This window comes from Anolis carolinensis, chromosome 4 (assembly GCF_035594765.1).
Source record: "Anolis carolinensis isolate JA03-04 chromosome 4, rAnoCar3.1.pri, whole genome shotgun sequence".
NCBI lineage: Eukaryota > Metazoa > Chordata > Lepidosauria > Squamata > Dactyloidae > Anolis > Anolis carolinensis.
Window position 1 is genome coordinate 177,586,155 of NC_085844.1, and position 26,482 is coordinate 177,612,636.

At 42.9% G+C, this 26,482-nt stretch overlaps 1 protein-coding gene across 5 annotated transcripts in view; it reads right to left on the reverse strand.

Annotated features, from left to right (window-relative positions):
• Window positions 1-26,482, reverse strand: part of osbpl9 (oxysterol binding protein like 9) — a 99,276-nt gene that overhangs the window by 57,486 nt on the left and 15,308 nt on the right. For all 5 annotated transcript variants that reach the window (XM_003220296.4, XM_003220298.4, XM_062978311.1 and 2 more), the window contains exons 2-3: window positions 20,584-20,634; window positions 1,167-1,245 (exon numbers count right to left, since the gene is read on the reverse strand). In XM_003220296.4, the coding sequence (XP_003220344.2) occupies window positions 1,167-1,245; window positions 20,584-20,634 (130 nt within the window). The remainder of the gene's footprint in view (window positions 1-1,166; window positions 1,246-20,583; window positions 20,635-26,482) is intronic.

A 26,482-nucleotide genomic window follows, 5' to 3' on the forward strand; every position in this document is an offset into this window, starting at 1 on the left:
TTGTCTCAATAATAAATTTAAACTGAGTTATCTGCCAGCATGGTGTTACATACAAAGTAAAAGGCAGATTAATGTTCCATTTTTGTAATGCAGTGTTTATCATGATCAAAGCAGTAAAAAAAAGCCGTAGGACAGCCAATCATTGACAACACACTATGAAAGAAAAAATATATAGTCACAACACAGACCCTAAGATTTAGTATTACAGAAATTTAAAATGCTATCAAACATTAGAATGGTCAATACTTAATAGAAAGGGAAAATGCAAGACCACACATTTTGTTCTATTGCAAAAATTACAGCATAACTCTATCTTACTTCTACAAATAAATGGTTAGTGGACTCAAGTAAAACATTTACTTGCAGCACATCTGGGAACAAAAAAGAAAGAAAAATGTAAGACACTACCAACAAGCAAAATTTGTGGTATTAATAAAATCATAAAAATGGTAGCACTTTATAAACGTGGTACTATTTACCAGTTTTGTAGACAAAAAGTTATTTCATGGATATATAAAAGTACAAATAAAGAGTACAGTACCTTACCCTTTCTACTGGTGAACCATAGCATGCAATGACGAAACATAGCAGTAACAGATGGCATTGGAGTTAACAAATATGAATAACAAGATAAATAGCAGGAGAATGGTGACTGGCAGACAAAAACTAAGCAATATAGATGAAATGAATGAGAACTTGTAGGTCCTGAAATAAAAGTCCACCTTTAAATCAAATATTCCTTCTAGTCTCTTCATGCATTCCAGCCTTCTGAGTTCTGTATCAACAAACGCTGCAATCTCACACAATGTTGTTGCTTTCTTCATACAGAAAGGCACAAGAGTGCATCTTGATAATAAAGATCAGGCTTTTTTTGTTTTTGAAAGCAAAACCCATCAACGGAAGTCCATTATTTTCTTCCCCTTGACTGATAGATATATCCTTTAAATTTTTAATCTCCAGATCCTGCCAAAACTCCAGTCCTTTCTAGCACATATGTATACACTGCAGATATAAATCCCTCCCTAGCTCACAGTGCTCCTGACTCCCTGTACCTTGATTCATACAATCCTGTTTCTAAAAAAGCTTAAAATTGGCTTATTAAACTGAAAGCTGCAAATTTTCTCTGACTGCATATAATACAGAAAAAAACCCTTCTTTCAGCTCACCCTGGAAATGGAAGGTTTTCTGATCAACCGTTATTGTGAAGGTGCTGTCATCCTCATCATCTATACCAATCACAGCTCCCTGTGAAACAAAGAGCAAAAATCCTGATAAGGCAAGGCAGTGACATCAGCAGCATGCAGGCTATTGCTACACGACTAGAATGTAAAATTCATTGATAATTTCTGTAAGACTCCCAGTCACGAACAGAATTAATTAGATATTTACACAACAACTTACACTCATTGAGCAGATTTTGTGCTGGGATTTTTTTTCCTTTTGTGACATTACTATGTTTCTTGAGCTAAAGCCCAGGAAAAAGCTTTTCAGATTTTTAAAGTAATAAATTATATATAAGTATTTTTATACATAAAGGAAATCAAAAACCTAAAATTTATTGTATAAAATCATTTCTGAAAATACATCATTTCAAAATGTATGTTATTAATCAGTTCTTGGTGCAGTGTTTTTCAGCTCGCTAGGAAATTGGGTTCTAACTTCTATAAAATGGATTTATTGCGTAATAGTATCCAGAAATATTATCACGATCTATTACAGGATTCTACACACAGTTATATTCAAACATATTTATCATATAGAGAGCATCCTCAGGTTTTTTCTGCATACATAAAAATAGAGTCAAAGATAATGCTGTCTTATTCCTCACCCCAAGTTTATGGAACAAATGAAGAAATTATAGTGGAGTATTTAGAAAATCATTTTAGAAGGTACAGTGTTCCCTCCCTACTTTGCGGTTCGCTTTTTGTTCCCTCACTGCTTATTGGGTTTTTTTTGAGCGGTGGCGTATGCGCAAAAAATGCTAGTTTCCCTTTTGCACATGCACCCTCCCTCTCATCGGCGTCCAGCTGGGCCACTCTGGATGCTGACCAGAGGGAGGCACATGGAAAAGGGAAAATGGCAGGCGCTGGAGAGAATGCCACCAAGAAGAAGCGCAGGAAGAAGGAATGCGAAGGGGAGAAAGGCCACCTAACTAATAATATAATGTGTAAATATTAAAATAAATATAGCACCCCTACTTCGTGGATTTTCACTTATTGCGGGTGGCCCTGGAACATAACCCCCACAATAAGTGAGGGAACACTGTAGTTTGAACCACATTAATCATGTCTATGAAAAATGTTACATTATAGCCAGCAAGTCACACAACTACATTATTCCTTTTCATGAAAGAGGCAAATGGTATAAGCATCCTTTTTTTAAAAAAAGAAGCAAAATACACATAAGACTTCATATCACAATGAAACCAGTAAACATTATAAAGCATGCTTGTGAGTTTGTACCTTCATTAAAGACCTACAATTTTCCATTCTAACAGAGTTGTACGATAATTTACCCCAACAACTAAATTAAATGACAATCTCTTACCTATCTGTTTGTACCATTGATATCTTTTTAACCAATAGCCTCCAATAGTTTCTGTTCTAAAGTCTCTATGTACAATTAACTTATCTTTTAACAGAAGATAGCTTTTAAAATTCTATCATATATTCCACCTTCCATTATTTAAGCAATGGTAATGCAACAATGTTTGTTTCCAAAAACAATAGTCAAATCACAACATTATGCAGTATATCACAGCATTTTTACAGATTTATAATTTATTAATTTCACCCCTTCATCATGTATCACAAGCTACAGAACAAAGAACTGCACACCCAGCTTGAGACAGCAGCAGAACAACAACCTCCTGTATTGTTGGTCCTTAGCTCTAAAGAACAGATGACAGGGAACTTGCTTCAAGACAGGAAGTAAGGTGAGTACTGCCTTCCAATAACAAGACCCCCCTTTTCGTCCAAAAGCAGCAAAGGTGGCAAGAGAATAGCAAATGTAGGATGACAAATAGAAAGAGAGATGGGCCAAGTATTTTTCCAGTTGCGAGGCTGCCCAATGGTTTATTTGTGATTGGAGTGAATTCGAATAGCCACTTCCCTGCCAATCCATACCACATTCTGTCACTCTAAAAGGATCATGGCAACAAGCATATGGAAAGCATCATACAGTTTTCAGAAGAGCCAAACATACCAGTAGACTGTGTGTCTTTATGTACCTTCAAGTCACTTATTGTTTTATTGCAATGCCATGAATTTCACAAGGTTTTCTATAAAAGCTCATATTGTTTACAAGATCTATGGACTATGAGTTCCAGTAAACCACACCTTTACTAAAAGTGTGTTGTATAATTGTTACATGATGTTTGTCTGGTTTTCAGATACACTAGCATCACTGCACTTTCTCCAACTATTACAAGTCAAAAGCAAATATGTAACTTTGATGCTATAGAGAAGGAGGTCTCAAACATTTTTAGTCACGGAGTAGCTTTGAAATGTGAAATTCAAAACGGAGCACTAAATTTTATCTCACAGATGCATACTGTGTTTAATAAAATGACAGTAATATTGATGAAGGAAGGTAGTTTCACAATTTGAACATGCAAGACATTTAATTTGATTATGCAAAAATTTTAATTTCTGATATTTTGGTTCCTAGGAGCCATCTGGTGAAATATAGAGTCTATAGTTTGTGTTTCACATAGAAGGTGCTAAATATATTCCCTACTATTCTACACGCCACTCATGGGCACAAGAAATCACTATTTATTTATTTATTTATTGCTTCATTTCTATCCCACTCTTCTCACCCCGCAGGGCTCAAAGCGGCATACAACATACATCTAGGCAAAAATTCAATGGCTCATTATACAAAGCTAATAAAACATAACATAAAATCAATAGAAACAATCAACATATAAATACAATTTAAAACCATTGTCATTAAGATATTAAAACATAAAAACAGCATCTAGATACACCTTACTAGGCCCTCCTCCCATCATGATCTTAAGGTCTTCTTTGGCTCTCTTGGATGGTGCTATACTGAGATCCCCCCCCCCAATTATTTCTAAAATAGTAATAATTTTAATTTTAAAAAATCGTTACCTTTTCATGGAGCACTTGGAATAATAATTTAAAGCACTAACAATCATTTGCCTGCATGTGAATCACATCTGACTAATAATCTATTCCCTTGCCTATAATTCATGGTACTTTCTACCTGCTCTGAAGACAGTATTGTACTTACATGGAAGAATAGAGAAAATGTCAGCTCTAGTATGATCTTTGGTATAACCAGATATGAATTCTAAACCAAGTAGCTACTGTGACAGTCACATAATGTGCAGCAAGACACAAGTTGAAAATACTATAATATGGGATGCTTTTTATTATTTTATGAAAAATCTATTTTGCAGTATACATAACAGTTCTAAAACTGAGCAGTGCAATACGAAATCATGATAAATACAGGAGGCCTTTACCAAGTCTGAAAGCTGCTGTCTGAATTTATTGTAAGAACTTAATACTGCTTCCAAAGATAACTATTATAGTATGATAAGTTTGTGACCAAAAACGCTCTTATCAAATTCTTTTGTGGATGAATCATCATATGAAAATCTAACAAGACATTGGCATTAGGTGACTCAGACAACACAATTTTAATATCAGATTCATAATACAATGTTTTAAGCATTTAAACTACACAATTTGAATTAGACTTCTTGTTGAAGATGTCAGAAATTGCAGTTGAAGAGTACTAGAACCATGTATACTGTCCATTTGGCTTATATTCATTTCCACCCTGTTATAGGCAACAAAATCGCCATACATCGATGCTTTCACACAGTGGAAACATTCTGTGGCAAGTTATAATTGATTCTAGCATTTCAACACATGGTTAAATACAGTGAGTAATTGCTGTGACATCTGATGTTATGATTGAGCCTCATGGCTCTGTTACTGACAGACGTGGGCGTAAGACTCCTCGAGAGTCAGATACTCTCGAGGAGCGAGAAAGAAAAAGACTGCGAGACATTTTTGCAGCACCATCTGACGAAGAGTCTTTTGAGGGGTTTACGGAGAGAATGGAGGAGGGGCTGGTTAGCTCGGAGGAGGATGAGATGGATTGGACTCGGGTAAGGGAGGAATTGGGTGCCACTGGTCATGATGGGATAGAAGATGAATGGGGACTTTCAGGATTAGACCCATGGCTTAGCTGGAGGGATGGGACGGGATCCACAGCTGGAGATGCTGTGGGGCGTAGTCAGAGGTGTTCCAGCTCTGATGAGGAAAGTGATGAGGAAACGCCCGGGTTAAGGAGGACAGCTGACAGTGATGAGGATTTGTAACTGGCATAAAATGGGGCTTGGGAGCAATTGCAAATTGCGTTGGGCAAGGTAATCTGGACAAACGCTTGGGATCTGTGTGGGACGCTTTCCTGAAGACTGGTGTGTTTTCCTGTGCTGAGACCTTGACCTTCCGTCGTCTTCTTGACGGACGCCATCTCCTGCTTTGAAAACTCGGATTGAACTGACCATGGCTTGTCTTCCCCCTTCTGGACTTGGAAACTACAACGTCTACTTCTGGCTTTGAACCACGGAAAGGAACTGGGTCTACTCTTCTGCTACAATCCTTGGCTGATCTGTTCGTGTTGGAAATCCTGTCTGCTGTGTGTGTGGGAGCGACGCAAGTTCCTCTAAGCACCGTGTTGGCAGCAGAGAGGAATCTGCTGCCAATTAGTTGCATTCTTTGTTCCTTGGCTTTTGTTTTGTTTACCCTCAGGCTGAAGCAAGCAGTTTGTTTTTACCCGGATTAAACTTCGGTTTAATCCGGTTTATCTTTTGTACGTTTTTCCCTTGTCCCTTTTTTGCTCCTAAAGGCTAAAATTGCCTGGCCCTTGTGTTTTTACGGGCATTTTTGAGTTCTGTAATTAAATAAACTCTGTTATTTTGAACCTTGTGGCGTTCTGTCCTTGACAGATTGCCCAACGCCATAAAAAAGTTTATTGCAGCAATAAACCCGTCAGGAAGACGATGGATGAGTTAAGAGCCAAATTTGACCAATTACAAACGGCTTTTACCGTTAGCCAAGCTGCTCATGCTGTGAAAGGACATGTTTTGACTCCTGAACGCTTTGATGGGACCAGGTGCAAGTTGCTAACCTTTTTGGCACAAGTGGAGCTTTATTTTTCCCAGCTCAGTGCTCATGCTTTTCCTACAGACACTAGCAAGGTGGCATTTATTTTGAGTTTGTTGACCGGTCCCGCAGGACAATGGGCCACTAATTTAATTTTGGGAAATGACCCAGTCAAAGACAATTTGGATAATTTCAAAAAGTTATTGACACTTTTGGGGATCCTCTCCGCACGGAGAATGCTGGGTGGGCTCTGTATCGGTTGAAACAGGGAAAAGGGACTGTTTTGGATTACTTAAATAAGTTTAACCTGTATCGCCACCAGCTGGATTGGGGGGAAAATGCATTCATGCTTTTATTTACTGCCGGGTTAAGTGATATGCTCCAGGATGAATTAGCACGCTTGGAGCCGGCTGAAAATTGGGATGCCTTAGTAGCTAAGGTGCTGCGTTTAGACGCAAGGTTCGAGGCTCGTAGACACTCGAAAGCAATGTGTGCGCCACCCATGCATATTACCAGGGCACCTGTGGTGATGGGGGAAGAGCCTATGGAGCTTGGGGTCTTTAAAAAGCTGTCTACAGAGGAAAAGAGCCGTAGGAGGCAGCTGGGTTTGTGTTTGTACTGTGGGAATGCGGGGCATTTTGCCAAAACCTGTAATGTGAAACCTTCCCAGCTTTCGGGAAAAGGCCAGCCCTAGTGCGACGTGAGTCCAACGCACTAGGGCTCCTCAAGCAGTCAACTGAGGGGAGGAAGCATGTTTTCATACCCATTACATTATCTGTTGGGGGAAGGGAACTTGTTTCCACTTTGGCACTGCTGGACTCAGGGGCTACGGTCTCTTATGTAGATATTGAGTTTGCTAGGAAGCATGGCATTCCTAGAGTGCGCAAAGCATGCGACGTGTGGGTGGAAGGAGCAGATGGGAGACTGCTGGAGACTGGGGTGGTTAACCATGAAACCTCAGCAGTAATGTGGGAGGTGCAGGGAGTAACGGGAACGTTTGTGTGGGATATTACGAGCTTGCCTAGATATGACGTGATCCTGGGGATGGATTGGCTAGCTGTAGTAAATCCACAAGTAGATTGGGCGACACGTAAAGTAACCTTAAAGAGGCAGGACGGTTGGATTCTGAATGTTACTCAATCTGATATGGAGGGAGTGCCTGCTGAGTATGGGGAGTTCTCTGATGTGTTTTGTAAAAGAGAAGCGGACAAATTACCACCGCACAGGCCATATGATTGCGCCATCAAGTTAGCAGAAGGTGCGAAATTGCCAGCAGGAAGGCTGTATGCCTTGACTGTACCGGAAAGGCAAGCTTTGCGGGAGTTTCTGGATGAAAATTTAGCCAAGGGGTTTATTCGCCCATCTAGTTCACCAACTGCGGCACCAGTATTTTTTGTAGCCAAAAAGACTGGGGAACTTAGGCTGGTCTGCGACTATCGGATCCTAAACAAATACACCATTCGGGATAGGTACCCGCTACCTTTAATCTCGGAACTATTATCAAGGGTGCAAGGGGCTAAGGTCTTTACCAAGCTTGACCTGCGGGGGGCATATAACTTAATCCGTATACGGGAAGGGGATGAATGGAAGACGGCATTTAACACGTGTTTCGGATGCCACGAGTTCCGAGTCATGCCTTTCGGACTTTGCAACGCTCCCGCGGTCTTCCAGAGGTTCATGAACGATGTGTTCAGGGACCTAATTGACCAATTTTTAGTGATTTATTTGGATGATATCTTGATTTTTTCTAAGGACGAGAAAGAACATCGTCAACATGTCAAGCAGGTTCTGCACCGTCTGCGGGCTAATGGGCTTTTCGCCAAGGCTTCCAAGTGCGTCTTTCATGTGCCTGAAGTGGAGTTCCTAGGTCATGTAGTGTCAGGTAGGGAACTTAAAATGGACCCACATAAGGTTGACGCCGTCAACTCATGGCAGGAGCTTAAGACTAAGAAGGATGTACAAAGGTTCTTAGGTTTCGCTAACTACTACCGGGAGTTTATTCCGAACTTTGCAAAGCTCACGGTACCTTTGACGCAGCTCCTGCGTAAGAAACAGCCATTTGTGTGGGGGCGGGAAGCTCACGATGCGTTTCTACAACTTAAGTCTAGTTTTCAATCGGATAACATACTAACACATCCTGATGTTGACAAACCGTTCGTGGTAGAAGCGGACGCTTCTAGCTACGCGTTGGGGGCTGTATTGTCTCAGAAGGATTCCTCAGGGACCTTGCGTCCCTGTGGATTTTACTCGCGGCAACTAACACCCTTCGAGCAGAACTATACCATATGGGAGAAGGAGTTGTTGGCGATTAAGGTGGCGTTTGAGGTGTGGCGGCACTGGCTTGAAGGGGCACGGCACCAGATCGTGGTCAGATCTGATCACAAGAACTTAGAGCACTTGCAAACAGCAAAGAAGTTAAACCAGCGTCAAATCCGATGGGCTTTGTTTTTCTCCAGGTTTAACTTCAAGGTGCAGTTCGTGGAGGGGAAGGCAAACTTGCGGGCCGATGCTTTATCCCGCAAGCCGGAGTTTAAGACCAATGAGCAGGTAGTATGTCAGACCATCTTGCCTACTGCCTCTCTATGTGTTGTAGACAATGAGCTCGGGTTACATGGCCAGATCCTTGAGGCTCAGAGGGATGATGTGTGGACTCAGGAACAACTGATGTTGCTATCAGCAGGTAACCGTACGATACTGCCGCATCTACAGGATCAAGACGGAGTATTGGTACGCAGGGGGCAGGTTTACGTACCAGTGGGGGCCCTCAGGTTGGAGGTGATTAGAGCCCACCATGACGAACCCATGGCTGGGCACTTTGGCAGGTTCAAGACCGTACAGCTTATCACCAGGAGCTACTGGTGGCCAAAGATGCGGCAAGACATTTTGCGCTTTTGTGACAGCTGCGCTGTTTGCCAGCAGAGTAAGACGCCTGTTGGGCGCCCTAGAGGGTTGTTGTCGTCTCTACCTGTTCCAGAGAGGCCATGGCAAATCATTTCCATGGATTTTATTTCGGATTTACCTAAGTCTGGGGGTTATACTTGTATTTGGGTGGTGGTGGATTTATTTAGCAAACTGGCTCATTTTATTCCTTGTTCAACCATTCCGGCGGCCCCTACGTTGGCCTTACTATTTACTAAGCACATCTATCGTTTGCACGGAGCACCCGAGGTGATTATTTCAGATAGGGCTCCGCAATTTGTGTCACGCTTTTGGAAACACTTCCATGAGTGCTTAGGGACTAAGTTAAACGTTTCTTCAGCTTTTCATCCACAAACGGATGGACAGTCTGAACGGGTTAATGGGCTCTTAGAGCAGTACTTGCGTTGTTTTTGCTTGGATCAACCCACGGCTTGGGTGAAGTGGTTACCGGTGGCTGAGTTCGCTTACAACAATGCGGTGCACGCGTCTAGTCAGCATACGCCATTTGAGCTAACTTATGGTTTTCACCCACGGGGAGGTGTGGCGCCGTCGACCAATGTGGTCTCTTCGGACCCTGTGTACCGCTCTTCGGAAATGGCTGCATTGCATGATGTTGCCCGTCGCTTACTGTTGGAAGCTAAGGCAACGCAAAAGACTCAGGCTGACCGCCACAGGCAGGCAGGGGAGGAGTTGGAAGAAGGGGATTTGGTGTGGTTATCCTCCAAACATATTAAACAGGCTGGGGGAAAGTTTGCGCCTCGGTATTTGGGTCCCTTTCCTATCGTTAAAAAGATTTCTTCCGTTGCGTTTCGTTTGCGTTTACCGTCTAGTTTAAAGGTCCATCCAGTCTTCCATCGTTCGCTGTTGAAACTGGATACCTCTAGTCGTCGTGGTGCTATAGCGGAGGGTATCACTGCCACTTCTCCGCCATCGGGGGAGGAGGCCTTTGTGAGAGGGGATAGTGTTATGATTGAGCCTCATGGCTCTGTTACTGACAGACGTGGGCGTAAGACTCCTCGAGAGTCAGATACTCTCGAGGAGCGAGAAAGAAAAAGACTGCGAGACATTTTTGCAGCACCATCTGACGAAGAGTCTTTTGAGGGGTTTACGGAGAGAATGGAGGAGGGGCTGGTTAGCTCGGAGGAGGATGAGATGGATTGGACTCGGGTAAGGGAGGAATTGGGTGCCACTGGTCATGATGGGATAGAAGATGAATGGGGACTTTCAGGATTAGACCCATGGCTTAGCTGGAGGGATGGGACGGGATCCACAGCTGGAGATGCTGTGGGGCGTAGTCAGAGGTGTTCCAGCTCTGATGAGGAAAGTGATGAGGAAACGCCCGGGTTAAGGAGGACAGCTGACAGTGATGAGGATTTGTAACTGGCATAAAATGGGGCTTGGGAGCAATTGCAAATTGCGTTGGGCAAGGTAATCTGGACAAACGCTTGGGATCTGTGTGGGACGCTTTCCTGAAGACTGGTGTGTTTTCCTGTGCTGAGACCTTGACCTTCCGTCGTCTTCTTGACGGACGCCATCTCCTGCTTTGAAAACTCGGATTGAACTGACCACGGCTTGTCTTCCCCCTTCTGGACTTGGAAACTACAACGTCTACTTCTGGCTTTGAACCACGGAAAGGAACTGGGTCTACTCTTCTGCTACAATCCTTGGCTGATCTGTTCGTGTTGGAAATCCTGTCTGCTGTGTGTGTGGGAGCGACGCAAGTTCCTCTAAGCACCGTGTTGGCAGCTGTGATGAACCATGGGCCTTGTAGTCCTGCTCAGGACATTGTAATCCCTGATGAAGATGAAAACTTGGGTTTTTTACCTTCCCAGTCTGAACTGGATTCCTCTCAGCCAGATCTTTCCCAGGCAGATCTGGAAACCTTGCACCTGCAAGAAAGTTGTGCCCCAGAAGTATGTCAAACAACCCCAGAGCCTACTTCTCCCGTGTTCTTGCGCCGGGAGTTTTGTAAACAACAGAGAAGTTTGGATTCAGCTTCGCGCAGGAGTGCGAGGATAGCAGCTAAGAATGTTGCCAATTAACATTGGTTCTCGTGAGAATCTTTAAGGAGTTTAACATCTGGTCTCAGAGTTTAGCTTTCGTTTCTGATTCCCAGAGAATCGCTTTGGTGAGAAAGTTGGACTCTAAATAGGTGTTTTGCCCGCGTAGCAACTTCGCGGAGTCAATTCGTCAGCCTACGGAGCGAGTTGTGTCTGGACAGCGCGCTCCGATTCAAGCCTCGCTTCAGCTCAAGCCTTGCCTTGCTATCCAGCCTTCGCCTTGCTTCCCAGCCTTGTTTACCTACGGACCTTGCCTTGTTTCCCAGGACTAATCCTTGCCTTGTTTCACGGATTTTACCAAGTTATTCCACGGACCTTGTTCTTGTTCTTAGTTACCTTGTTCCACGTTCGAGCCTTGTTTCAAGTATCAAGTTATTTCCTAGCCACGCTCAAGTTTTATGGACTAAAGGACCTTGTCATCTCCCCTCACTTTGCTTGGCAAAGTGAGTGTTTCGGTTATTGGATTACAACTTTGGACCTTAATATTTCTTATTGGACATTGCTTTTTTGGACTAATTCTGACCTTTCCTGAAGGGTCTAATTCTGGACTATTTTCTACACTTGTTTTTATTAACTTTATATATTCCTTCAATAAAGATATTAGTTAGATTCTGGCCTCTGTGTATGGTTATTGGTGCCTCTGCTGCCTGGGTCGTGACAGTTTGACTCCGCCACCCATAAGCACCAACTAACCGAGGCCAGGATGTCTACCGGAGCCGCGCCGGCTGGACAGCCGCTCAGCTACACCATCAGCAAGGACGAAGTGGACCGCATCCGTGACAGACTCAACGCGCAGGATGGAGAAATAAAAGGGTTGAGGGAGCGCGGAGTTCGCCTCCCGGCCATGGCGTTGCCTACCAAGTTTTCTGGAGAAGCTGCTAAGGTTCATGTTTTCCGCCGCCAATGTCAAGCTTATCTAGAGGCCCGTGATGCCGAGTTTCCCCAAGAAGACATCAAGGTGGCGTGGGTCTACAGTCTTCTAGACGGACCAGCGGCTAGCTGGGCGACGGCCCTGTTTGATCAAGCCTCCCCCCACCTAAGTTCAGCACAACGCTTCTTGGATCACCTTAAGGAGACCTGGGGAATCGAGGACAATTTGGAGGCAGCCGGTCACAAACTCCGGCGCCTCCTTCAAGGAGACAGACCCATGTCTCAGTACATAGCCGAGTTCCGCGTGCTGGCCCACAACACCGGCTGGAACGATGTAGCCCTCAGAGGACAATTTCGGGAGGGTCTCAACATTGAAATGCTGGAAGAAATCTCCAAGGTGGATCCTCCCCAGACCCTCGAGGCACTCATTGATCAATGTTTACGGGCTGAAGTCATGATTGCCAACAGGAAACAATGGGTTCGAGGCCAGGGCGGTAGAGCCGGGGCAAAACCCCCCGCTCCCGCCAGTGTTCAGCCACGTCCGGTGTGGAGACCCCCACCGCCAACCCCATACCCTAGAGGAGGCGAGGAGGTGCCGATGCAGTTGGGCAATGTGCGTCCCAGACTAGATGCCGCCGAGAAGGCCCGTCGTCAACGCTTGAACCTCTGCTGGTACTGCGGGAACGGGGGCCACTTCGCCAGAGAGTGCCCAGCCAAAGGGAAGCCTGCCGCCCGTCTTGCGGCGGCGTCCTCCACGGAGTCGAAGGCGTCTGAGCCGACTGGCACACAGCCGGCGGGGGAAGCCAACGACCGGGTGTAGAGAGGCTCGCCAACCCGGTCAAAAAATCCATCCAAGAGCCGCCAACCGGGGTCCTGTTCCTTCTCGTGGTCACATTATGGTCAGCAAAAAGGGGACCCGTCATGATCCACGCCATGATAGACTCTGGAGCTACCAACAATTTCATCGATAGAGAGTATGCCGACTCTCTGGGATTACAATATCATGATTTCAAGAATGCCCGTGTGGTGCAAGCCATAGACGGCCGTCCCCTCAAGACGGGCCCCGTAAGCCAGTGGTCGGAACCCACCAGGATGTGGATAAGGGAACATATGGAAGAGATTTCCTTCTTTGTTACCGAGGTTCCCCATTTCCCTGTGATTTTGGGAATTCCATGGCTGACACTCCACGACCCTAACATCTCCTGGTCCAACAGAGAACTGCAGTTTGCTTCACCGTACTGCCAAAACCATTGCCTCGTAGCCAAGGTATGCCATGCCACAGACTCCGAGCCCATCATCACCTTGCCAAAGAAGTACTCCGAGTATTGGGATGTATTCAATGAGAAAGAAGCCGAAAAATTACCCCCACATAGACCTTATGACTGTGCCATTGACTTGGTGGAGGGGGCCCCGATCCCGCGAGGGCATCTCTACTCCCTGACTGAACCAGAGCAAGAAGCTCTCAGGGAATTCTTAGAGACAAACCTTCGCAAGGGGTTCATCAGACCCTCTCAATCCCCAGCCGCCTCCCCAGTGATGTTTGTGAAGAAGAAGTCAGGGGAATTACGCTTGGTGGTGGACTACAGAGCATTGAACAATATCACCAAGCGGAACAGCTATCCCCTGCCCTTAATCTCGGATCTACTGGACCGACTTCGAGGAGCCAAGGTCTACACCAAGCTGGATCTTCGGGGGGCTTATAATCTAGTTCGCATCAGAGAAGGGGACGAGTGGAAGACCGCCTTCCAGACTAAATTCGGATTATTCGAGTCCCGAGTTATGAATTTCGGTTTATGCGGAGCTCCCGCAACGTTCCAGCATTTTGTCAACGATATTTTTCAGGACTATCTAGACAGATTCTTGATAATCTACTTGGACGATTTTTTGGTGTTTTCCAGATCACAATCAGAACATGAGAACCACGTCAAAATGGTGTTGCAACGACTGCGGGATCATGGCCTTTATGCCAAGCTAGAAAAATGCGCTTTTGATCTACAAGAGGTAGATTTCCTTGGCTACCGCATCTCGCCTCTAGGGCTTTCCATGGATCCAGCCAAAGTTTCAGCAGTATTGGAATGGCGGGCGCCAACTAACAAGAAAGAGGTGCAGCGTTTCTTGGGGTTCGCGAACTACTACCGCAAGTTCATTCCAGATTTTGCCCGCTGGTCCGACCCCATCACTAGCTGCATCCGTGGAAAGCAGCCTTTCCGCTGGACTGATCAAGCAGAGAAAGGGTTCCAGCAACTGAAGAAACTATTCACCTCCCAGCCAATTCTACAGCACCCAAATCCTGGAACCCCTTTTGTGGTGCAAGCGGACGCCTCTGATGTGGCAATTGGGGCTGTACTCTTACAACCGGTGGGAGATCACCTCCACCCCTGTGCCTTTTATTCTCGTCAACTAACCACACCAGAGAGGAATTACACCATTTGGGAAAAAGAACTACTGGCCATAAAGGCAGCCTTTGAAACTTGGAGACATTGGCTAGAAGGAGCCAAATTCCCCATTGAAGTCCACACTGATCATCGTAATCTAGAACATCTAAGAACTGCCCGCAAACTAAATCAGAGGCAGCAACGTTGGGCTTTATTCTTTGAACGTTTCAACTTCCAGATTCATTATGTGACCCCAGCTCAAACCAAGCAAGCAGACGCCCTGTCACGTAAACCGGAATACGCTGCAGGACGCAAGGAGACCTTTGAATCCCAACTGCTACAACCTGAGAACTTTGCCACGCTCACAGTGGGGAACACCAAATCCAGTCCCATTGGTTCAACTTCCCCTACTCCAGGACCCATCTGTGCTCAAGAAATCAGGGCTAGTCAGCAGGCAGATGCCTGGGCGCAGGACCAACTTCGCCAAGGTCTGCATTTTCCCTTTTCGCTTAAAGATGGGCTGCTCTGCTATAGAAATCATGTTTATATCCCACCCGGACCGGGCAGGGAAAAAGCGCTTCGTCTGTGTCATGACTGCAAACCAGCAGGACACTTCGGACTATTTAAAACCATGCATTTGATCCTAAGAGATTTTTGGTGGCCCAAGATCCGCAAGGATGTGGAAAAATATGTCAACACCTGCCCAGTATGCCAGCGCTCCAAGATACGAAGGGAGAAGCCCTCAGGGCTTTTGCACCCCCTTCCTACCCCATCTCGCCCATGGGAAATAATTTCCGCGGATTTCATCACTGACCTACCACCTTCCTGTGGATTCACCACGATCTTAGTGGTGGTGGACCTATTCACCAAGTTAGCCCATTTCATTCCCTGCGAAGGCCTCCCCACGGCCAAAGAAACTGCGGATCTATTTCTTCAGCATGTTTTCAGACTACATGGATTGCCCAAGAGTTTAGTCACAGACCGTGGATCTCAATTCACCTCTCGTTTTTGGAAGGCACTACAAAAACTATTGGGCATAGACTCTCGCTTATCTTCAGCTCATCATCCCCAAACAGATGGGCAAACGGAACGCACCAATGCCACTTTGGAGCAGTACCTTCGCTGTTATGTAAACTACCAACAGGACAATTGGGCTTCTCTGTTACCACTGTCTGAGTTTGCCTACAATAATGGAGTTCAAGCTTCTACAAAAGAAACGCCGTTCTTTGCAAACTACGGTTTCCATCCACGTTTCTTTCCCCCTGTCATTGAAACTTCAGAAGTTCCCGCAGCAGAGGATTGGCTGCAGGAACTCACAGCGGTGCAACAACTTTTGCTCCAGCAACTGGACCAAGCCAAGGAGGACTATAAACGCCACGCTGACAAACACCGCCAGCCGGGCCCCGAAATCAAGGTAGGAGATCGGGTTTTCCTGTCCACTCGCTTTCTGCCCTCCCACCGCCCATGCCGGAAGTTAGATGCCCGCTTCATTGGCCCCTATCCAGTGGTGGCGCAATTAAACCCCGTGACTTTCAAACTCCAACTTCCGCGTTCAATGCGCATTCACCCAGTGTTTCACCGTTCCCTGCTCCTTCCGGCGGATGGTGTGCGTCCTGATACAGACCAACCGGCCCCCCCTCCTGTTTTGATGAATGGGGAGGAGGAGTTCGAGGTTGAGGACATTTTGGATTCTCGCTTTCATCGCCGCCGCCTACAATATCTCATTGACTGGGTGGGTTTTGGGCCTGAGGAACGCTCTTGGGAAGACGCCTCCACAGTTCATGCTCCTGATCTAACCCGTCGCTTCCATCTGACCTATCCCACCAAACCGCGACCTCGCGCCTCGGGGAGAGGACCCCAGTTTGGGAGGGGCCCTGAGGAGGGGGATAGTGTGATGAACCATGGGCCTTGTAGTCCTGCTCAGGACATTGTAATCCCTGATGAAGATGAAAACTTGGGTTTTTTACCTTCCCAGTCTGAACTGGATTCCTCTCAGCCAGATCTTTCCCAGGCAGATCTGGAAACCTTGCACCTGCAAGAAAGTTGTGCCCCAGAAGTATGTCAAACAACCCCAGAGCCTACTTCTCCCGTGTTCTTGCGCCGGGAGTTTTGTAAACAACAGAGAAGTTTGGATTCAGCTTCGCGCAGGAGTGCGAGGATAGCAGCTAAGAATGTTGCCAATTAACATTGGTTCTCGTGAGAATCTTTAAGGAGTTTAACATCTGGTCTCAGAGTTTAGCTTTCGTTTCTGATTCCCAGAGAATCGCTTTGGTGAGAAAGTTGGACTCTAAATAGGTGTTTTGCCCGCGTAGCAACTTCGCGGAGTCAATTCGTCAGCCTACGGAGCGAGTTGTGTCTGGACAGCGCGCTCCGATTCAAGCCTCGCTTCAGCTCAAGCCTTGCCTTGCTATCCAGCCTTCGCCTTGCTTCCCAGCCTTGTTTACCTACGGACCTTGCCTTGTTTCCCAGGACTAATCCTTGCCTTGTTTCACGGATTTTACCAAGTTATTCCACGGACCTTGTTCTTGTTCTTAGTTACCTTGTTCCACGTTCGAGCCTTGTTTCAAGTATCAAGTTATTTCCTAGCCACGCTCAAGTTTTATGGACTAAAGGACCTTGTCATCTCCCCTCACTTTGCTTGGCAAAGTGAGTGTTTCGGTTATTGGATTACAACTTTGGACCTTAATATTTCTTATTGGACATTGCTTTTTTGGACTAATTCTGACCTTTCCTGAAGGGTCTAATTCTGGACTATTTTCTACACTTGTTTTTATTAACTTTATATATTCCTTCAATAAAGATATTAGTTAGATTCTGGCCTCTGTGTATGGTTATTGGTGCCTCTGCTGCCTGGGTCGTGACAGCAGCAGAGAGGAATCTGCTGCCAATTAGTTGCATTCTTTGTTCCTTGGCTTTTGTTTTGTTTACCCTCAGGCTGAAGCAAGCAGTTTGTTTTTACCCGGATTAAACTTCGGTTTAATCCGGTTTATCTTTTGTACGTTTTTCCCTTGTCCCTTTTTTGCTCCTAAAGGCTAAAATTGCCTGGCCCTTGTGTTTTTACGGGCATTTTTGAGTTCTGTAATTAAATAAACTCTGTTATTTTGAACCTTGTGGCGTTCTGTCCTTGACATCTGAACCTGGACATGCTATAGTTAATCTTAATTAGGACGAATGTGAAAAAGTCAACTTCAAACCATGTTGTTTTGTTTCCAATATTATAATTATAATTAATAACAATTTAGGATTTGGTGTTTTATTAAATTGCTATTAATCCAAAAAAGAAGCAGAAGATTCTAGACTCTTCCTTTACGCCAAACTGGAAGAATAGAGACAGGGAGGAATGGGTACTGCAAAGGAAGAATGATGTAGTGCATTCCTCCAGTATTCAGAATGTGCTTTAAAGTACTGTAAAAGAGAGAATTTCTCAGTTTCTTGACAAACTATGCTTTTGTAAGTCTACACAACCAATTAGGTACAGTAGCATTCTTATGCTTGTTCTCATAACTCTAAAACATGATGAGTTGCATAAGTTGCAGGCTGTATGTTTTTTGGCCTACAGGATGACATGACACCCCACCAAAAACCTCTATAGATGTAAATCACCAAAAACTGGAGAGGTCATATACCAATTTGAGGGATTTGTAGCTTTGTCCTCCTAGAATATTATAGTCCCAGATCCTCAAAAACAAATCAGTAGGTCCAAAATACCAAGAACCGGAAGATGGATGTTACTGTATTGTATTGTATTATTTTTATATATAAGCTTTTATTGTAAGCCGCCCTGAGTCCCCTCTTGAGTGAGAAGGGCGGGATACAAATGCTGTAATAAATAAATAAATACTTCTAATGCCATATTCAACTGAGTAGGGCTGGATAGCCATCTGTCAGTGGTTCTTTGATTCTGCATTCCTGCATGGCAGGGGTTTGGACTAGATTAACCTTGTGGTCTTTTCCAACTCTATGATTCTATTAATCTGGTGGCCCAGTTGGGGGGGGGAGCAAAATTATACCCACATCCTTCATATTAGCCCAATCTAATCTAAATTATGGTACTGCATGCTATCCTTATGTTACCCAGTCTTTTGAACTTGAACACGTCCATCTGTATTTTAGAATGTGTTTATGAATGTTGATGTAAGCTAATAATTTTTAATCTGATTTATAGTGTATTGTACAATTTTTATATGTGTGTTTTATTGTAAGCTGCCCTGAGTGTTGTTGGGTGAGAAGTCTTCAAAATAATATTTTAAAGGGACAATTTGGATCTTAAAAGCAAACATTAGGCACATTTTCAAACTGCAGATACAGCAGTGGTCTGCAGTTTGAATAATAATTTAGTTTTATCTTTTATCCTCATCTTTGTGAGATTAAGTATCTTGTTAAGGCTTTGACTGATGGCTTTCAAAATATTTATTTATAAATGTTTATTTATATAAATGTTGTAATAAATAATAAAATTAAAAAGTAGCTTAAACTAATCAACACCGTAGACCAGGGGTCCTCAAACTTTTAAAGTGGAGGGCCAGTTCATGGTCCCTCAAGATTGTTGAGGGGCCGAATTATCATTTGGGAAAAAAAACCGAACAAATTCCTATGTACACTGCACGTCTTATTTGTAGTACAAAAAAACCCCAACAACAATCATTTATTTATTTCCTGCTTCTTGCAGGGGGTTGGACTGGATGGCCTGCGAGGTCTCTTCCAACTCTACGATTCTATTATTTATTTATTTATTTATTTGCTACATTTATACTCCACCCTCTCTCACCCCGAAGGGGACTCAGCGGCTTACAAGTTGTATGTACATACAATATATTATATTATTAGCATAGCATAATATTAGCATTATATATTACTATATTGTACTATACCACTATACCATATTATTATTAGTAATATTACATTTAATATATAATATATAATTAGTATTATTATATTATACAATATTATTACATTGTATTATTATTATTAGCCGCCCTAAGTCCCATACTGGGTGAGAAGGGCGGGGTAGAAATACTATAATAAATAAATAAATATTAGATTGTATTACATTATAATATTATTATCAATATTATATGTATACACAATATATTATATTATTACCATAGCACAATTTTGGTAAATGAATGAACAATACAATATTTAAAAATAAAAACAATTTTAACCAACATAAACCTATCAGGATTTCAATGGGAAGTGTGGGCCTGCTTCTGGCCAATGAGATAGTCAAGTAAAGTAGGATTGTTGTTGTTGTGTGCCTTCAAGTCATTTCAGACTTTGGGCAAGCCTAAGTCTAAAACTGAGGGCGGGGGTCAGGTAAATGACCTTGGAGGGCCGCATCCGGCCCCCGGGCCTTAGTTTGGGGACCCCTGCCGTAGACACACACTTGTTAGCAGCTAACAGTATGCAGACATAAACAGACAGGTAACAGAATACATATTGCTACTCTCAAGCAATTTCATTTGTATTTGTCGTCCTTACATTCTGTTATCTAACATCTGTTATTAATGTTTGTCAGCAAAAATTAATGTTGAAAAAACAGTCAAGAACTCCAAAAAACAATTATGCAATGATATCACAGCTAAATATTACCTGACATTCCTTAAGACTTTATTGTCACCAGAATAAGGCAGAGATATTTATTTAACAGAAAGGTCAAACAAATAGAGGAGTAATAACCTAGGCAGCATTTATTTTCAAAACCAACTTTTCTGCCAAATTGCACCTATAAACACTAAATACTTTATTATGGACTAATTATAAAGTATATCTGGGTGAAATTTGTTTCTGATACTCAAAACATCATTTTATCTATTTAATGGAGCCCCCGGTTGCGTAGTGGATTAAAGCCTTGCAACTTGAAGGTTGGGTTGCTGATCTGAAGGCTGCCAGGTTCGAATCCCACCTAGGGAGAGCACAGATGAGCTCCCTCTATCAGCTCTAGCTCCATGCGGGGACATGAGAGAAGCCTCCCACAATGATGGTAAAAACATCAAAACATCTGGGCGTCCCCTAGGCAACGTCCTCGCAGATAGCCAATTCTCTCACACCAGAAGTGACTTGCAGTTTCTCAAGTTGCTCCAGACACGAAAAAAATCTATTTAATCTTTATTTAAGAGATCATAAGAATAAAATAAAGCATATAAGCTATCTCAGTGTGATCATAAATGCTATATCACAAAAGTACAAGATAACATAAGAAATACTTACTCTTAGTCTAACACAACCTCGGCGTGATCCCCGCATCATTTTGTCCTTTGACTGAAACAAGAAAATAATCACTTTAGTACAACATACCACTATAAATTGCATTTTTATAATCACATTACCAACAGGTTTATTATTCTTTGCAAGTATGCACACAATTAAAAATAGTTTTTTTTACAGCTGGATACAAAACATTATGTACACATTGCATTTTGCTATATGAAGTCCAAAAAACTCAATAACACTCCTCTTACTTCTTTTAAAAATGCTACTTTTCCACAGTGCTCCTCTTACTTATCTGTAACAAAGAATGCAACCTGAAAAGTTTCAAGTTTCTGAAAGTCTGAAAGAACAAGCTTCACAGAATCAAGGAGAAAACCAAGAATTCACATGAAAGCTATGAAACTCCCTTTTTTAAACACAAGGTGGACAGTGGAAAAGCAATAAAAACTTCTAGCCCTATTAATATATCTTCAATGGGACAGAAGTTATGTTCCCCATGTCTGAAAATACAACCACAGGAAATGGTGTAATGATTTTGAGATAGCCTAAATTTGCTTTCTCTTATGTATGCTGATAATCTCAAGATGTTTCGCAACACTGTTCACATGGTAAGCACAGCCAGCATTGTTAATGTTCAGGAATCATGCAAGTTGGACCATCTAACCTCCAAATCAAACCTGCACAACTTGTGGTCCTCCAGATGTTTGCGTCTCCAATTCCTAGAAACCTTAACCAGCTTGTCCAATTGCCAGGAATTCTGGGAGCTGAAGTCCAAAACACTTGGAGGGCCACAAGTTGTGCAGGCCTGATCTAGAGGCTACCAGGTTGCACGCTCCTACTCTTGACACACAGGCCCCATTTACATTGATAATTTAATGCAGTTTGGAGCTAGCTTTAAACTATGGTGCCTAGGCCACAAACTCTCAGAAAAGCACATGAAGGAAAGCCCTTAATATGCTCAGTATTGTAGTGGTTTGTGTAATCCCTATTCAGGGCCCCAAACAAGTTCTAAAATTCCCCATGCAATCGCCCGCACAGCGAAACTACTTTCTTCAATACTGGTTTAAATGGTATTAAATGGTCAGTATAGATGGGGCCTGATTCTTGAATAAAATTTAGGCAAAAGGCATTAGATAGATACACTGCATACTAAAAAAAAACAACTACAATGTTCCCTCACTTATCACGGGGGTTATGTTCCAGGACCACCCACAAAAAGTGAAAATCCGCAAAGTAGGAACGCTATATTTATTTTAATATTTATACCTTATTTCAGTTGTTATACACTATTATTTGCTGCCTGGCTACCTCCTAACATTCTTTGCAGTTCCTCCTTGCCATCTGCTTCGAGGGAGGAGGAGGAGGAGGGGCTTGGGCAGTCTCAGCAGAGCCTCTGCCTCCGCAAAGAAAACCGCGAAGTAGCGAGGGAACATTGTACTTGGCAAATGTAAAATTTAGGTTTGTAGAATGAGGGTGTTTAGCTGTTCAAATCTCTAAGGAATACCTTAACAACTAAATTATATTTGGCAATATGTTTCATTAATAAAGAATACAGTAAGCTCAGCTATAGTGAATAAACAAGAAGTTGGTCTCCTCTCATTACTGATTAAGGTGGACAAGTTATGTTCTAAGGTCATAAGAATAAGGAATAAGAAAAGAAAAAACAGAAGAAATAAAACAAGACACAATATTCAATTCCAAACATTTTTATTTAAATTGTTTCAAATATATACAAGTTGATGTACATTGAAAGATGTATATTCAGGGGCATGGGTGCAATTGTGTTCTTCTATTGACAGAAAACAAGAAAGCTTCTATCAGCAGCACAAAGTAGCCACACACCCTTACCCTTCTCCCTTTCATGTACTCTTAAAATATACTTTGGCCAAGTAGAAAACTTTGGGGAGCATTTTTTAAGGTGGCACTGAAAATTTAACAGCTGGGGTGAAAGAAATAAAACCAGGTTATACCAGAAGAATTCCACTGGCTCAGTGTTCGATGTCAGCCAGAATAAACACTAGTAGATCAGGTTCTGAAACAAATGAATGCAAGAAAGCTTGGGAGTAACCCCAACATGACAATCAACATTTCATTTATAGCCAATGTACTATGTACTACTTCTCATAACAACCAAATCTATGCCCAAAGGACCAGTTCTCAAAAACAACAAGAACAATAAACATGTGCAGGAGGGGAATTGGTGCTATTTAATACTTCTTCATACAATTGTTCAATCCTGTGAACACAGAAAACTCAAAGTCAGGCACACCCTAACATCACATGAGCCATCAACAATAATCTGAAGTGGGGTGATGATGATGTCTTAAAGCTTTTTAAAACTTACAGTAGTGGAGTAATACCTCCCTCAACTTTGAAGTTGTCCCTTTATGAGGTACAACCAAAAAACAAACAAAACCCACCAATGAAAATAAGAAAAGTATTTTATTGCATGTAATCATACTATAAAGCAGAAATAAAACAGCTATTCTTCTCTGAAGAACCAAAAAAGCCCAAGTAATAAATAAAATGAACGAACTACAATATCAGATATTGTGCAAAAATTTACATAAAACTCTACCTGCTCCAGAGTTTCTAAATATAATTTCTGGGATGGGGGCAAATATAGAAAGATTTACAAATTTTTTGTTTATTATTCTACAGAAAAATATTGTGTCCCATAATGTTTCCCCCATTTTTGAGGGGAGAAAGCTTTGCCAAAAATGATAGTTCTTCCTTGACTTTTTCCACTTTTTCCCAGGCCTTCACATCTCTAGCCTCTCAGAGCTTTCCAAACTGTTCATGTTGGTGACACACTTTATATACATGCATCCTTTCTCAATACAGCAATTCAGCTTTACTAGAAAACCATAGATTAAATCAACCCCTTATAAAAGTTTCATACTATGCACGCATGAACGCACGCACACATATAGATATTATTATATATTATAAGCCTTGAGCGAGCAGGCAGACAGGAGAAAGCATTGAGCGAATGGAAGGGGGAATGCATTGAGTGAACGGGCAGGTGAGAAAAGCCTTGAGTGAGTTGGCAGGGGAAAGCACAGAGCAGGTGGGTCAGGGAAGGAGAGACTCAGTGGATGGGAGAAAGCAGTAGACACAGGCCACATCAATGGCTTGTGTGGCCCATGGGCTGTATGTTGTGCAGGCCTGCTTTAATAGAACCTCAGAGTGCTCCAACAGTGCCAAGCCAAACACAAAATGCTCTGCCTCCTTTGCAATTCTAGTCTTTGAGCTGAGGAGGAGGATGGGAAATTATTCTTGACTTCATGAGGAGAGGCAAGTCAAGAACTAATAGAGGAACAGGGTTTCGGCAAACACTTTAAAAAAATTTGCTACTAAGACCAAACAATTGTGTGTCCCTGACTGATATGGAACTTCACCAATAAAGAAGGCATGAAGAAAACAACGGGATCTCAGGAGAATAAAGTATTTACAACCAGCTCTCCAGATCTGCGGATTTAACAATTGTCTCCTGAGGGCCAAGGCTGTCACATGTACATTCAAAGAATGATCTTAAATTTGCAAAGCAACCATAGCTGCTCCCAATCCCCTCCAGAGGCCTTGGAGTGCTGTGTGAATGTGCATGTCACAGCCTTGGGCTTTGGGCATGGCGGAGAAACAATTGCCACAATTGCTTCCAATCACCTCCGGAATCTTGCCATTGAAAGGATTTCCAGAAGTGGTTGGCAGGCCACTAATTCTGTTGTGCCTCCTCCCGAGTCTTTGGAAAAGGTGGGAGAACTGCAAGCTATTTTACTGATCAACTCTAGCAGCCAACCACTGCGTAGGATGTCAGAGTTGGTTAGTAAAGGGGCTTGTTTCTGCTCTCCCACTCCACCCCCACTTAAAAAAAGTGAAGGATATGTCCAGGGCCACAGAAAAGCTTCTTTGGGGAAGAAAGGAGGAATCTCTGCTCCTCCAACTCTTCTGAAGCTGTGGGAGGTGGCAGAGCAACAGAAATCCTCTTTGTCAACCAACTCTGGCATCTAACCAGTGCCTACGCTTCCCGAGTTGGTTGGCAAAGGCTGCTCCGCCTTACCCTTCAGTGCTTCAGGAGAGGTCAAGGACTGACAAGCCCCCACCAGCTCTGCAATAATGCCTTGGCCTAGCCCTGGAGATATTTGTGGTTCTTCCACTGTGCAGGATTCTTGTACCCCTAACCCCTGCGAATATGAAAGGCCAACTGTACTGAGTACACACTGGAAATACTATAGTCTAGTATTTTCAGTACATAACAATTACCTACTAAACACTTGTAAATACATGAATCAAACTACCTCAATAGAAACTGCAGTCAAGTAGTTTGAAAGTCTAATTCACTGTTTTGGATTACTCTGCTGCATTGACATGAGGGGAAAATACAAAAACAGAACATCATGTTACAATGTCTGAATATAGCACAGGAAGAATCACATATTTTGGCTCCCTCGTGTGGCTGCTCAAGGAAATAACAGGAATTCAACTAAGAACACTAAATTCTTTCCTGATTGTGTTGTTGAATAATAAATATAGAATATAACAATGAAAAGTAACTATTGTATATGCTTGAGTATAAGCCAAGTTTTCCAGCCCTTTTAGGGCTGAAAAATTCCCCCTCGGATTATACTCGAGTGAAGGTCCTGGCTGGCTTATATTCGGGTTGGCATATACTCAAGTATATAGGTAATCAGAGTTAGATAGTCTTATCTTATTAAAGTCTTATTATCTTAAATTACAGTTTTATGTAAATATTCAAAAACATTTAAGCTACTGATGCCTCAATTAATGGGTATCTATTTTTATTTTTGAAATTTACCAGTAGCTGTTGCATTTCCCATCCTCATTTTACACTCAAGTCAGTAAGTTTTTCCAGGTTTTGTGGTAAAATTATATTCAGCTTATATTCGGGTCGGCTTATACTTGAGTATATATGGTATGTACTTTCAAAAACATTCAGAGCATAAACCTACTAAAGCTGCAGTCTCCATAAGGAGTTACTTAGTTATCTGGGAGTAAGTCCCATTGAATCACTGGGGCATATTTCTGAGTAAACATTGTAGGAATGTACTGTTACAATGTACAGTCAGAACGCCAAACCACGTCAATGATACCCATATCCAGCAATGGCTGTCAAGGCCTGAATGCCATTTCTCTTTCCTTATATGTCCCTCCTCACTTTAGGGGTATCAACATCCACTGCAATGAGGAAATCACAGGCTTGATCCCCTCCTTCTCTCTGAATACTTCCACTGAAGTGACAACAAATATATCAGAAAGATCTTTAACTTTCCTGTTTATACCCTTCACTGCAAGATCTGACAATAATAAAATTATTTTGTTACATGGCATATGAGGAGACAGGCTCTTACCAGTATGCCTATCACCTCTGATCTTGGAAGCTTAGCAGGGTCTGCTGGTTGGCACTTGCATGGGAGACCACCAATGAACACTGAATTCTATAGGCTAAATTTTAGAGGAAGAAAGTTGCAAAACTACATCTGCGTATGAAAATTATATGAAATGATTAGGGTCACCACAAATGGACAGGTTACTTGAAGACATACCCCTACAACCACCAGAATGTACTTCTGCATGCAGAACGATGCAAACTTCCTTAAACAAACAAAAAAGGTTAGTATAAAATAAAGCACTATCTAGAGCAGAAATGTCAAACTTGTGACCCTCCAGATGTTTTGACCTCCAATTTCCATAAGCTCTAGCCAGTTTGTAAATCACAGGTCCGCAGTTTGGGGGTCCTCCTGGATTCAGCGCTGACGCTTGAAGCGCAGGTGTCGGCGGTGGCCGGGAGGGCTTTTGCACAACTCAAACTTGTGCGCCAACTGCGACCATACCTCGTGAAGTCTGACTTGACCACGGTGGTCCATGCCTTAGTTACCTC